Source organism: Rhyacophila brunnea, unplaced genomic scaffold (genome assembly GCF_057557595.1).
Source record: "Rhyacophila brunnea isolate RB1 unplaced genomic scaffold, BYU_Rbru_1.0 scaffold_21, whole genome shotgun sequence".
NCBI lineage: Eukaryota > Metazoa > Arthropoda > Insecta > Trichoptera > Rhyacophilidae > Rhyacophila > Rhyacophila brunnea.
The window spans coordinates 5,287,431-5,302,357 of record NW_028232871.1 but is presented as its reverse complement, the minus strand read 5'-3'; the positions used below and the strand labels follow the sequence as shown (position 1 = coordinate 5,302,357).

The following is a 14,927-nucleotide window of genomic DNA, read 5'->3' as shown; positions in this document are numbered from 1 at the left end:
GGAGTTCATCGTATCCGGAAATTTGTACGTAAATAATTCACCGCAGGACACTTATTCGTGTATATTTAGTATATTTGTACGTATGCTATAACATGTGGAGATGTCTTTACTAGGTTAGGTTAGGGTTAATCTAATTGGAACAGTACTATTTGCAAACTATCGCCGCATTTTGTAAGATACGTACAAATGTATTCCACGGTAAAATGTTCAACGAAGAACTCGTCATTTGATAAAACGTTATACGAACTCATGTTTCATGTACTGCGGCGCACGAATAAGTGTCCCACGATGAACTGCATACGTACAACTTACATGTAACCAGAGTTTATGGTGATGGCGCTGGGTAGGTCCATCAAAAACGCATAGCTACTTTTTTATCAGAATCGAATCATTTGATACTTTTTTTCCATAGTTGGATGATTCAAATGCTGATTGTTGGCAATGCATTAACATATTTGCAATATTTTAACCACTATTGTCAATGAATTAGAAAGTATTTTGTTTTTATAATTTATTATTTGTTGTTCTTGAATAAATATAATAATAACCTAAGTAATGTATTGATCAATAAATTAATTTCTACACTGTTTGGAAGTTAATAAGTTGTTATGTTTTCGGCAATGGAAATCCTTACCAATGGGCCCTGATCCTTCACGTGGTCCAGTGGAGAGTGTATGTCAGTAATATGTATTATTTATTCTTTGTTGTTCTTGAATAAATATAATAATAACCTAAGTAATATATCGATCAATAAATTAATTTCTACACTGTTTGGAAGTTAATAAGTTGTTATGTTTTCGGCAATGGAAAATCTTACTAATGGGCCCTGATCCTTTATGTGGTCCAGTGGAGAGTGTATGTCAGTAATAAGACTTGATGGATGTTAATCTTCAGATATGTTTATTGGTCATATTTCAATTTTATTTACAGTTACATGGTGTAAAAATACCTGTGAAAATATAACTTAGGAGAGTTTGATCCGCAGTGAAACAACACGCAGAGTAGAGTTGAGTTAAGTTTGAACAAGTTGAATGATAGAATCATTTAAATATGAAATAGTAAGTAAGTAATATTAGTGACGCTTAGTTTATGCTCAAGGGTTTATGTATCAATGTGTGTAGTAACACAGCTAGATAGGGTGGATAAATTGGGGATGATCAATAATATAATATTGAGTAGGTACATTGCGATAGTCGAAATAACACCGATCGAATATTAATTCTTAACAATGGTACATAATTAATTAGTAACTGAGGGTGTCGATGAATTAATGTCATTGTCATTGGATAGATATTACTTATAGATAGGCTAGTTACGGATACATAACAAAGTTGACAATAAAAAAAATATTTTGACACGACGTGTTGAAAACATCCAACCCACGATGTGTGCTCAGTAACACAAACTATTTTTAATGTATACTGAAATAAATAATATATCTACCATGAAATGGGGTGATATCAGACCAAAGCTACATTAAAAAAAAGATTTGCATTCCCTAATCTTACATTTGTCACAAGTTTAAAGACTGTTATTATATTTGACAGTCTGAACTAGTTTGGTACTTACATACAAAAACACTTTTTTTTATAATACACACATAATAATATAAATATGTAATTATTTTCAGTAACTTATCGAGCGCTCCGGTTTGTAAAATTATCCATTTTGAGCGCTGATATAATAATAATACCTAATGTAACTGAAAATACTGGTGTTACGCTTGTTGTAACACTGAAAACTGCATTGTCCCTTCTTCTCGTTCAGTCAAATGTCGCATGTAGTTGAATACAATGAAAATGCTGTAGGCAAAATAAACTGTAAACAAAAAAAAATATTAATTAATAAATAAATATGATAACTGAAATCAATAATAAGAAAAATATTTTTACAAATTTATTAAACAATTTAAAAAAATCTTTTACTAAAATGTAATTTAATAAGTTCTCTAGAATGTGGGTTTGTGACGTTTTAATGTGTTGTTAATTTAAAAAAAAAACTTTAAGCTCTTAAGAAGTTTATGCCTTCACCAAACCACATCCATTCCGCACCATACCCAGTCTTAATCGGTCATATCACAGGACCCTACATTGAGTGTGAAGCATCAGCATTTTTTTGATGACTAGAAATGTCTCAGGATATCCTAGTACAATAAAATCGTGTATATTTTTATTCATATAAAATCAAACTTTGGAATAGTGACAATGATGACGCTCGGTATGCTAATTCCGAGCTGGTCCGTTTCGGTTCATTCCGAGCCCTGATTTTGTACAGGAAAAATCATTAGTTGACATACACGGTGGCGGATAAACGCGAATTTTTCTCTCGATTAACATAACACTTTGATAATCGGGTTCGATTATAATGTGTTGGCACTCAAGTCAGGTGTAGTGTGGCACAAATTAAAATTATTTATAATAATAATATATATGTGTGGCTCCTATCGGGTAGTGGATATAACAGATGTCTCTTAAATCAACAAATATATACTCATTTATTCTGAGAACCTATTCCGTGAGAACATTCTACTGAAATCAATCATGTTCAACGAATTTCTGTGTTATCAACAAGTTCATAAATATGACATAATTTAGGCAGGGAAATAAGATATTTTATGATGATTTGTTTTAAAAATACTGAGAATGTTGTGACATCATTATTTATGGATGACCCCAACTCGATAGTCGGATGATCACAATTCTTGTTATATACTATTTTTCATCCCATTTTGTGAATGTTTTGCAATGTTCGCTAATATTATATATAAATTATTTGTTATCAAGTAATAGGTACATAACAGTGGCGAAGGATGACTTTTGGAAAGAGGTAGGCTGTGGAGTAACCAAGCTTGTCAGATAAATTAATGGGAAATAAGAAGATAACCCTATATTTCTACTGATGAATAGGTACACTAAGTCGATGAAATTTCAAAATTTCAATTAGTTTGATATACTTAATTAGTTTATAAATAAGCAATTAGATTGAATTAAGTATGTATTTTCCTATAAACTTAACATACGCTCAAAATATATTTTCTATCATCTTTGAAAATATCCGTTGTTGTGTAGGATAATAATATATTCCATAACAATTTATAATTTAACCCGTAAAACTAGACATTTTAAAATACTTATATATTTAAAAGACAGACTTAGGTATAAATAACTGATAAATAAAAATCGCGAGATTTTTAGATTTATATTTTTAACAACAATCAATATTTATATGTGTTTGAATCCCATAGAAATTATTTTTTAAATTATCTTATTAATTATTTTGAATAAATGTGCGGATGTAAGCGCTAACTAAACAGCCTATGATAAAAGACAGACAAAGACTGGCGTCAGTGGCGTCACGTGACTAAAAACGCATACAAGCCACATCTTAAATTCCCATCGAATATTTCACAACATAGTTGAATCCGTGCGGCAGCAGTTATGGTTGTAAACCTTACTAATTTATAAAATAAAGCTATGTACTTCTGAATTTTGACGATAGATGACTATCAATTATCTTGGATTTTTCAGTGTATTTATTTTTTTTAATTTAAACTATTTGCTTGAAGATCTATTTTCTTAGTGGGTAGGCTTTAAATAATCGCCTACTATGGAGCCTTCGCCGCTGGTACATAATAATATTATTAATACCTTATCCAAAGAGGCGTAAATAAATAAATTGAGTAGATTCAAAGCAAAAGGGGTTCCCTCCATCACTTACACATTGAGATATGCGCATAAAAATGACATGGTAAAGTTGTGAGTATTAGGTACAAAATAATATTATTAATACCTTATCAGAAAAGGGCGTTAATAAATAAATTGAGTAAATTCAAAGCAAAGGGGCTTTTCTCCGTCACTTACACATTGAGATACTCGTATTATGCACATACAAATAATGACATAGATCTGAGGGGAATGGGACGACTGGCCTCCGGACAATTGGACGCCGCACTGTCGTAGACACGTGTAGACGAGGTATTTTAATCAGTTTCTATCTACTACTTAGTAGTTTGAATTCATTTTACTTTTAACATAATGTATTCGTTATCGCGGATTGAGAATTACCATGCCTAAGGCTTTATATAAAATAAAAAACTCTTTTTTCGTTGGAACTTAAACATATGCACGATTAAATAATTGTTTACGTCTGCATATTTACATTATTACCAACTATTAAATCATAATAATATAATCATTGAAGTATAAATGATAATATTGAATATTTTTTTTTAAGTACCTATAAGTACCTAACGTCTATTTATTTTCGAATTCCATGGCGTCCAGTTGTCCGGTGCCAAATCGTCCTAGACCCGTTCTCAGAGGATATGAGTTAATATTATATTAATAGAGTTTATATACTGAGGTGCACGGTACTCCATGTGCTATGGAGTATGACTCTAGGAGTAACGAAGAGATACTAGAGCGAGCCAAGCAGCCTCTCATCACGCTGAGAGTGAAGAAACGATATTGGACCTGGCTCGGTCAGGAGGGCAATTCACGAATGAAGCAGTGAAAAACACGTCACTGAACCGCTTTAACTGAAGCACGTAAATTTTTTAGTTTTACAGCAGATATTGTGTGTATAGAGCTTCGAACGAAATGGATACGTACGAGTGAGAAAGCATTCAGCATGCTTATACTTCATGTCCATGCGTTAGAGTAAGATATAAAGTAAACATGCCATGACGGCAGTGTTGCCATATCTACTGAACTTTCAGTAGATCCACTGAAATTTTGGTCAGGAAAAGAAGAAATTATGATATTTGTGATGAATTAAAGACACTTTTTACATGATTTTTTAAAAGACACTTGTGAGATTATGTCAATATGCACGCTTTCACCAAACACAATCGTTGAATTTCATACATTTTTGTCAATCTACTGATATTTTGAAGAAAAAATCAAAAAATCTACTGAATTTTGAAAACTTTAGTTGGCAACACTGCATTACGGAACGGTTGTGAATTTCATGGAAATTAAATAACATTTTTATCCATTTTGGTAATGACTTCATATTTAATCAGTACTTACCGTTAACGTTGCATGATTAAACCATTCATTGTTGAAGTACGTAGCCAATTCATCTTTAAACAAGCTAGTTACGTCTCCAATATAACAATATTACAACACGGAATTTCCGTTGTATTTTGCAAACAAACATGTGTGTTTCTGTATTACAAAATCACAATAAATATGTAAGTGAGAATTTAAACACAAACTAATACTTTCAGCGGTAATAGTTGTGTAAAAGATAGAACAAATAAAATAACAGCCTCCTCACTACGTAAGAATTTTTGACGTTTAATAATATGTCAAAGTCAAACGGAGAGTTGCTAGCGCCTCTACCGCCAAAGCGTGTATACTTCAATTGCATACTGTACTTGACACTGCCGGTTGACTTTTAATATACTTCCTTGAAGTAGGCTTGCGCTTACGTTTTGCAACCGGTCATACTGCTTCATTCGTGAATCGCCCTCCTGTACTGCGGACGCCTGAAGAGAACTTCAAGACAACCGGATTCCGGCGTCTTGGATGGCCACTAAATGCTATCTCCAGAGTGTATAGGACAGAGTTTTGGGATGCTGGCATGACTTGGAATGACGCGAAAAGACGACAAGGGATTCTTGGAGGCACCGTGTGGTGTTATTCTCCAGCTAAGAGATGAACATGGCAGAAAAATAAGAAAATATTGAGCTACTTTGAAAATTGGTTAAATTAAAATTAACTTTGTTACTTTGTGTAATTTGAACATTTTCAGAGAGTGACTTTTATGAGTTTCAAAAATAGAGAGAATCTCTCTTACTTTAATCTTCTCAATTACTTTATTCGGGTACTTACTCAGGAACACTAAGATGATTGTCATTATAACATAACCCTCATTATTTACAAAGCGATTTTCCGAAGACATCAAAATGATTGCACCATACAATTCGACGAAAAACATAATAGCCGTCACAAGGGTTGCCAATATCATCCACCATTTCAATAAGCTTGTTTTACCCTGAAAATCAAGAAAATAATGCATTATACTTTGATCATTAGCCAGTGGCAGGCTTGCATATGCGGACGCTTGACGCACACACTGACTTTGAAGCCCACACGATAAAAATAAAACACAAACCATTAATTTCAAAAACCAACGCAACGTGGGTAGGCATGACCCCCACAGGGGGGGGGGGGCTGACAGGGCTCTAGCTTGGGGGCCCGGCGAGGTGAGTCAACCAGATAGGTGAGATAAACAAACATAAAAAATTTGCTTTAATAGTAAAAAAAGTCGCTATTTTCTTATATTATTATTTAAAATTATGTGATTATACGATACAATTTTGAATTGTGTATCAATACTCGACATCTCCATATTTCAAATGGATGTATTAAAATATATAATAAAACACTAAACATACACATTAATTTTACCGCGTACACCATTTATGGAAAACGCTACTGTAGAGCATCACACTGCCTTTATCCTTAACTATAGGTAGGGGGGCCCGCCAAAGATCCTAGCCTGGGGGCCCGCTTCACGAAGTAGGGCCCATGTGGGTTGGTATCTAGTAAAATATTAATGTACGTCTATCCGACGCACTGACTGATTTCCCCCCCCCCCCAACCCACTTTAATAAAAATTAACGAGACAGTGGTGAGACATAATAATATTGGTGCTTTGTGCGCATCTGTACCAGTGGTTATGTATTAGTCCCCTTTGATGATCTTTGAAAGGCATGCGTGGTTAACATTGTATAGATAGGTAGCTCCTCAATTTGTGAAAAATACCTCCGAATTTTTAATAGATTTTGCCATAATTTACTAATAATTATATGACTGATTTGAACTATTTCGAGGCCTTTTTCAATCTTCTGACGAATCAATTGCGTCATCTGCGTCAAAGAAAATCATCACTGACCAAAAATAAATCTTATTAAAGATAACATTGATGACTAATTACATGGCATAGTAATTTATTAATGGCTTATTTTTTGTGCCCATGTACGTATCTGTTTGAGTAGATGTGTTATAGTCCCCTTTAATAAATCTCTTTCGACGCGGACGACACGGCTGCCGTGTCCCCGTTAAACGGCTATTAGATGCAATTAGCATGTTATTTAAATGTGGTAATTAAAAATTAATCAAAATGTACGCAGTGATTGTTTCTAGTTGCCAAGATTTTGTTACGTTTTGGGTAATATTGTACACACAATTCATGAGAAATATTCTCCTTTTAAAGATTTAAGTATAATTTGATAATTGAGGCGTCTAATTCCAAAAAGCAAAAAGTCCACATTTGGTCAAAATCGAGAAAAAAATACGCACGTATTCTTTGTATAATTTTAGACAATATGTATTGATTTATAAATTCCAAAACGCGACATAACCCTACAAAAAAAATATTTTAAGTCTCGATTTATTACAAGTCCGTTTTTCATATTATTTAAAGCTTGGTTGATTTCGCGCGTGTTTAAGTCAAGCAATAAGGGAACGTTCAATATTGAAAAGGGCGTCTCCCATGCTGTAGCATCTGGTAAACTTATGACAGTGCCACGGAAATATGTGCCTTATGCGGGATAAATTAAAAATTGAAGTACAAGTAGCGCTAAGTCCAATTTTATTTTGCCTATATTTATTACATTTAAGAGTTTATCGGCTGAAACAAATTGCCATTTGGTTCTAATTTCGACATAGAATACAACAGAAAAAAAATCTTACGTTAAAACAAATAATTGAAGCTAGAAACATAAAAACGTTGTTTCCTGAAAATATTGTAGTGTGGACTTGTCGCTTTCTGAAATTAGACGCCTCAATTATTGTATGACTGGTTTGTACTATTTCGAAGCCTTCTTCTAAATTATCTGACGAATTGAATGTGTTATAATATACGTCAAAGAAAATCTTCGCTGTTAGAAGCAGTCTTCTCGTAAATAAATGTGTATAATTTTTGTCAATACATAATATGTTGACACAATAAGTATATTATAAACATAATATACTTATTGTGTCAACTTTCTATAGACAATGAATGGCATTAGACATATTAATCCTAACTTATAAATTCCAACAATGTTGCATTTACTCGTGCGTGACGTAATTCATCAACACGCAAAAAAACAAATGTAAAAAAAAATGAAGCCTGATAATAATCTCATTGTCACGTTACAGAAGGCTCCACCCCAAGGCCTGAACAAAAACGATGCATAAGTGCGAGTGAGAAAGTATTCGGCACCTTTACAATCTCTGCGACACGCGCTAGAGTAAGATGAGAGGTTTACAGATGTGTAGAAGATTTTGTTGTCGACGTAGCCGCCAAATCTTAGTTTTTTGCTTAACTAAGTGTCGATAACCTGCGAGCGCGTTGCTAAGATTGATATTTTTTGTGTTAAACATAAAGCCACAGGTAAATATTTTTAGTTAATTAAGTAGAATAGATGGTTCTGTGTGCTGTATTACAATGTGGTAGCCGTACTGATAAGCAAAAATTACGTTTCATAGGTAAGTTCATACATGTTCGTGATAATTTATTTGTATATTATTATATATTTTTATATCAAGTGACCGTGTTTCTTTAAAATAACTTAAGGGGGTACATGCTCGTCGAAGGTCAAAATTGAGTTTTTATTGTATTTTCAAACCATGGTCCTGGACACTCCTTAAACGTTGTAGATAATTTATTTATATAATTTTGAAGCCTTATTATCCTTTATAGTTATTTTAAACATTTGATGACTGCATAAAGTATTTTTGTTACATAAAATAGTATTCTTTTAAACATCTCGCTCTAATGTTTTAGAATATAGTCATATTTCGGTACATAACTGTGCAGTGGTGTTGAGATTTTTTCCATTTATTCATTTTTAAACGCATTTATGAAACCATTAGTATAATTTATTACGAGATAATTTTTGTAAAATATTCACGATAAAAAATTATATTGATAATCTCTGTGATCCCAAATTTGACAAGAATTAGGCATTTTATTATTCAAAAAATCGGCAAGATTAACACATTTGAAGATGATTCTAAAGATACTTATTATAAGCTATGTTTTTAACCATTCAAGTGTGATAAACATCTTATGAATAATGATTGCTTTATAATAATTATTGACCTAAGAATAAGGTAGTGTTTTTTTGAAATACGCCATTTCTTTTGTCATTCCCCAGTGGTTAAGCTACAACATACGGCCGTAGCCATAAATTGACAAACTATAATTAAAGTAGGGAGTAAAATGATATTGACGCGCGTGTTTGAACATGTACCTAACCGATTTTTTTAAATTTTTTTTTTAAACGGTACATGTTCAAACACGCGCGTCAATATCATTTTACTCCCTACTTCAATTATAGTTTGTCAATTTATGGCTACGGCCGTATGTTGTAGCTTAACCACTGGGGAATGACAAAAGAAATGGCGTATTAAAAAAAAAAACACTACCTTATTCTTAGGTCAATAATTATTATAAAGCAATTATTATTCATAAGATGTTTATTGCACTTGAATGGTTAAAGACATAGCTTATAATAAGTATCTTTAGAATCATCTTCAAATGTGTTAATCTTGCCGATTTTTTGAATAATACAATGCCTAATTCTTGTCAAATTTGGGATCACAGAGATTATCAATATAATTTTTTATCGTGAATATTTTACAAAAATTATCTCATAATAAATTATACTAATGGTTTTATAAATGCGTTTAAAAATTAATAAAAGTAAAAAATCTTAACACCACTGCACAGTTATGTACCGAAATATGACTATATTCTAAAACATTAGAGCGAGAGGTTTAAAAGAATACTATTTTATGTAACAAAAATACTTTATGCAGTCATCAAATGTTTAAAATAACTATAAAAGATAATAAGGCTTCAAAATTATATAAATAGATTATCTACAACGTTTAAAGAGTGTCCAGTATCATGGTTTGAAAATACAATAAAAACTCAATTTTGACCTTCGACGAGCATGTCCCCCCTTAAATAATGGATATTTTTACCTAATGGTTGCATTTTGACCGCTTAAAAATACTATATAACGTAAAAAAAATAAAAATATATATTTTAATTCTGAGCGTCTAGTGCGAGCACTAGCGAAATGGTCTATGATCTCAAACATTTGTTTACGAATGCGTTCGCTCGCCCACAAACCAAACTCACGGCACGCAGCTTCATTTAGCAATGCAATGAGTGGCGTCTAGATGTATCTATAGTCTAAGCTCCACCCTCAGAGTAATAATATAAAGATAGTGTGTATTGTTCAGTTATATGAAGCCGTCTTCCTTGCGTATAACGCATATTAGAACCTTAATTTTATTATTATTTACTAAACTATGAAACGTTATATCATCATGTTGCTTCTCAGTACGGCTACCAAATTTAAACACAACTTAGTTAACCATAGTTACTATTAAATTTAATTACCACACACTTTAAATTTAACACAAAACAATATATTTCAGCAATACGTGCTCGCGGTTTTTGAGTGAATGGAGTCACTCAAACCAATATTTACCGGCGATTCGTATAAAAAATATTTAATTCAGCCATAAAAATTCTATTTTACTCTAGCGCATATTGCGGAGAATATAAGTATACCAAATGCTTTCCCACTTGCACTTATGGCTCGTTTTTATTCAGGCTTTGGCTCCATCTGAATGATATTTGCATATGAACCTTTTTCATTAAAAAATAATCGTTGTTATCCTATACATACCTTATAGATGCTTACCATCAGAAGCACTGACAGTAAAATTCCAAAGCTTGATGTAATTAATGTTTCTATGACTTCTGTTTCGATCATATGAAACAATCTGATATGAAATTCTGCGATCGTTGCTGAATCGATTAATTGAATAACGAAAAATATCTAAAATTTAAAAAAAAAATACATATAATTTATATAGAATATGGGGATAAACAACTCAATTCGTGTCAGCAAATTGATCAGCGATATTAAATAACTGACTGCAATTATAAATTCCTTAATATCCATTTTCCGTTGTTTCCAATTATGGAAAACTCTGTAAATAGCTTACTGAAATTATAATTTCTGCAATATCCATTTTTCCACATAGTCAGCCATATCCAAGGACGTAAACTCCATATAGTGTAGCTGACTCAATTATAATAATTATTTCCTATTTTTTATTGTGACTACGTCAATAAATAGCGAATCATAATTCATTAGGCATGTCACTCGAATATAAGTTCCCGGTCTCTTAGTATCTCAGTCTCAGTATCGCTCCACACAACTTCTCAATTCTACCGAGGGTTGGACCTCGGTACAGTATCATAAGTATTGTAACATACTCTTGTACCAACTGTTTACGCTCCAAATAAAACTCGCTCCTCCATCTATCGGAACAACCACCAAATCTCGACTTCCTCATCCACCACACCATGAATCCCACAGTGATCACACCCACATATATAATGTCAACTTCCAAGAGTAGGTACTGTAGGTAGTGGCGATTTGAGGTACCCTGCTGATGCGAGTGAAAGTAGATATCGTCTTGTTGGGTTCTTCTTCTGCGATATGTTGGACAACATGCATTTTTTTCATAGAAAACTATGTATTTTATTTTTGAGAATACTTGGTTACAGGTTGCAGCGTATACAATACTAAATATTTATAATAGTGTAATGTTACTGAAGCACGCCATCGGAGCTACCGGCGTGCCAAGGGACAGGAACCAAGTGATGGATAGATCAAAAATAAAGCGAAAAATAAAATAATCAACGCGACTTCTGCCACCAAATCGTGACAATCTCTCCTCTCTCTCTAACTGCTATCTGGGGTTGCCTCATCCCATCTCACTGTGTCCACGGCTTTACATCCAAATATTAGGTTCATGCCATTTCTCCGATTTATTCTGGAGCTGAAATAATTTATAATAATTTAAAAAAATATATAAAAAGGAATTACCATATTCAACCAGGCAATCATCAGTGAGCCCGACCTCAAGTCGCAACCACAACAGCAAATATTTACGCGCGGAATCTTCATTTCGCTGAAGTTATATTGGAACTTAGAAGATTATAAAATCAAGTCTGAAATGAAGAAACATTTTGACAAATAAAAATATCAGTAAGTCAACAGGAAAGCACGCGTTGTCTATACTCTAAGATTCAGGGATGGCCAACTTGTTTGGTTTTGCGATCGACTTTTTATGTAGGTACCTAATAAAATAGTCGCGATCTACCTTGAACATACATGTTAAAAAAGGATAGGTACCAAAGAATTTAGAATATAAATATAAGAAGTCTTCTAAATTATATTTTATGCAATGAATATGACATTTGAAATTATTTTGCAAGCGCATGAAGCACGGGGTTACATGTAAATTGTACGTAAGTACAACATTTCACCCTGACACAGTTCGACTTGAGCATTCTTATCTTACCTAACCGATTTTTTTTAAACGGTACATGTTCAAACACGCACGATAACATCATTTTACTCCCTACTTCAATTATAGTTTGTCAATTTATGGCTACGGCCATATGTTGTAGTTTGACTACTGGGGAATGCCAAAAGAAATGGCGTATTTCAAAAAACCACTACCTTATTCTTAGATCAATAATTTTTATAAAGTAATCATTATTTGTAGGCTGTTTATCACACTTTAATGGTAATAGACATAGCTTATAATTAGTATCTTTAGAATTATCTTCGAATGTGTTAATCTTGCCTATTTTTTTAATTATAAAAAGGCCTAATTCTTGTCAAATTTGGGATCACAGAGATTATCAATATAATTTTTTTATCGAAAATATTTTACTATAATAATGTCGACATAAATTATACTAATGATTTTATAAATGCCTTTAAAAAATAATAAATGTAAAAAAACTTAACACCACTGCACATGCATGTACTGAAATATGACTATATTCTAAAACATTAGAGCGAGAGGTTTAAAAGAATACTATTTTTTGTAATAAAAATACTTTATGCAGTCATCAAATGTTAAAAATAAATATAAAGGATAATATGGCTTCAAAATGATATCAATAGATTATCTACAACGTTTAATGAATGTCCAGGATCATGCTTTGAAAATGCAATAAAAGCTCCATTTTGACCTACGCTGAGTAGCGCGCAATAATAATAAATATAATACAAATTGTCCACTTTCGAATAAAAATAGTCAGAGGTTTCAAACTCACCAATTGAAGTAGATACCTATAAACTTTTGAACTAAATATTCAGGAGAACTTTTGAGACCTTCAACATGTAGCATTCAACTAACTTTTTTGGACATGTCCAAATATTATTATTGTAGTTTAAAATTTAGAATACATATTTATTTTCCTACCGATTTCAGATAGGTGTAAATAAGAATACTGCACATTTTGCAAGTATTTATATTTGAAAAATCTAAAAGGATCAGTTATTTTTTGCTCTCCTAATATGTAGAACTAGCCTGCGATTGGTAATGACAAGTGGCAGGGCAATAGTTGTATTTAAATAGGGTATTTTAAACTCACTTGGTATCCTCTTCACCGTGCACTATAGGTATTTTACGCGGTTCTTTCTGTTCTCACTGTATAATATATTTTATAGCGTGTTTCAATTTTAACTAAATAAGATGTTGTGAACAGGTTCAATAAATAATTTGTAATATCTAAAATGTGTCAAAATAAATAATTTTATATTGAAATGAACGCTTGAACAACAGCTAATATATTATTATAATAATGACCTATGACTGTTTTATTTATCATTCAGAAGTGACCTTTCGAGTGAGTAGTTCAGCGTTTCTCAACTAGAGTTTCGCGAAGCCCTTAAAATACAGATCGATGAATAGTTTAAAATATTGTACCTGCGTTTATATTTGGAAAATGGGACTTAGGACCTTTGTTAGATTGCTTTTAGTGCACAACTGATATCCAGAAACTGCAGATTATGTCGAGTGTTTATTACTACAGACTACACCTACCATCCTAAACACTAGAAAACGTTTATGTCATGTCTCATTTAGTGCTAACACCGCGACTGGCGCAGTTTGGAGCAGTTGCCCATTCGATATAATTAACGTGTTATTTAAATGTGGTAATTAAAATGTAATTAAAACTTAAGCAGTGATTGTGTTAGTGTTTGTATCTGTATTTTGAATGGTGGGAAACCCCGTCAGTCCTCAGTATAGGTAAATAAGTATACGTTGGCAAAGAAAAATTATATGGGTAGTCCATTTCGAAATAAATATTCCTTATAATAATTACTCTACGCATACTTGTATTGATATTTTTGAATTACCACTACTTACATTTTGATGTTTGAATTTACAGCAACTGTGAAAGAAGATACAGGGGTTAAGTTAAGGGCGGACGTACTCAGCGTGGGTCAAAATGGAGCTTTATTCTATTTTAAAAGCATGATCCTGGACATTCCTTAAACATTGTAGATAATCTATTTATATAATTTTGAAGCCTTATTATCTTTTATATTTATTTTAAACATTTGATGACTGCATAAAGTGTTTCTATTAGATAAAATAGTATTCTTTTAAACCTCTCGCTCTAATGTTTTAGAATATAGTCACATGTCAACATGTTAACGCGCGTGTTTGAACATGTACCTAACCGAATTTTTTTTAACGGTACATGTTCAAACACGCGCGTTATCATGATCTTACTCCCTACTTCAGTTTTAGTTTGTCAATTTATGGCTACGGTCGTATGTTGTAGCTTCACCACTGGGTAATGCCAAAAGAAATGGCGTATTAAAAAGAAACACTACCTTATTTTTTGGTCAATAATTATTATAAAGCAATCATTATTCATAGGATGTTTATCACAATTAAATGATCAAAGACATAGCTTGAAATTGGTATCTTTAGAATTATCTTTAAATGTGTTAATCTTGCCCATTTTTTGAATAATAAAAAATGCGTAATTCTTGTCAAATATGGGAATCACAGAGATTATCAATATAA

At 32.4% G+C, this 14,927-nt stretch overlaps 1 protein-coding gene across 1 annotated transcript; it reads right to left on the bottom strand.

Annotated features, from left to right (window-relative positions):
* Window positions 1-883: 883 nt before the first annotated feature.
* Window positions 884-13,614, bottom strand: LOC147070635 (uncharacterized). The gene is made up of 5 exons (XM_085948979.1): window positions 13,480-13,614; window positions 11,915-12,039; window positions 10,703-10,855; window positions 5,838-6,000; window positions 884-1,818 (listed from the first exon to the last, which is right to left on the bottom strand). The coding sequence occupies exons 2-5, from the start codon at window positions 11,993-11,995 to the stop codon at window positions 1,718-1,720; spliced, it is 498 nt and encodes a 165-aa protein (XP_085805105.1). The 5' UTR covers window positions 11,996-12,039; window positions 13,480-13,614; the 3' UTR covers window positions 884-1,717.
* Between the last annotated feature and the right edge of the window lie 1,313 nt (window positions 13,615-14,927).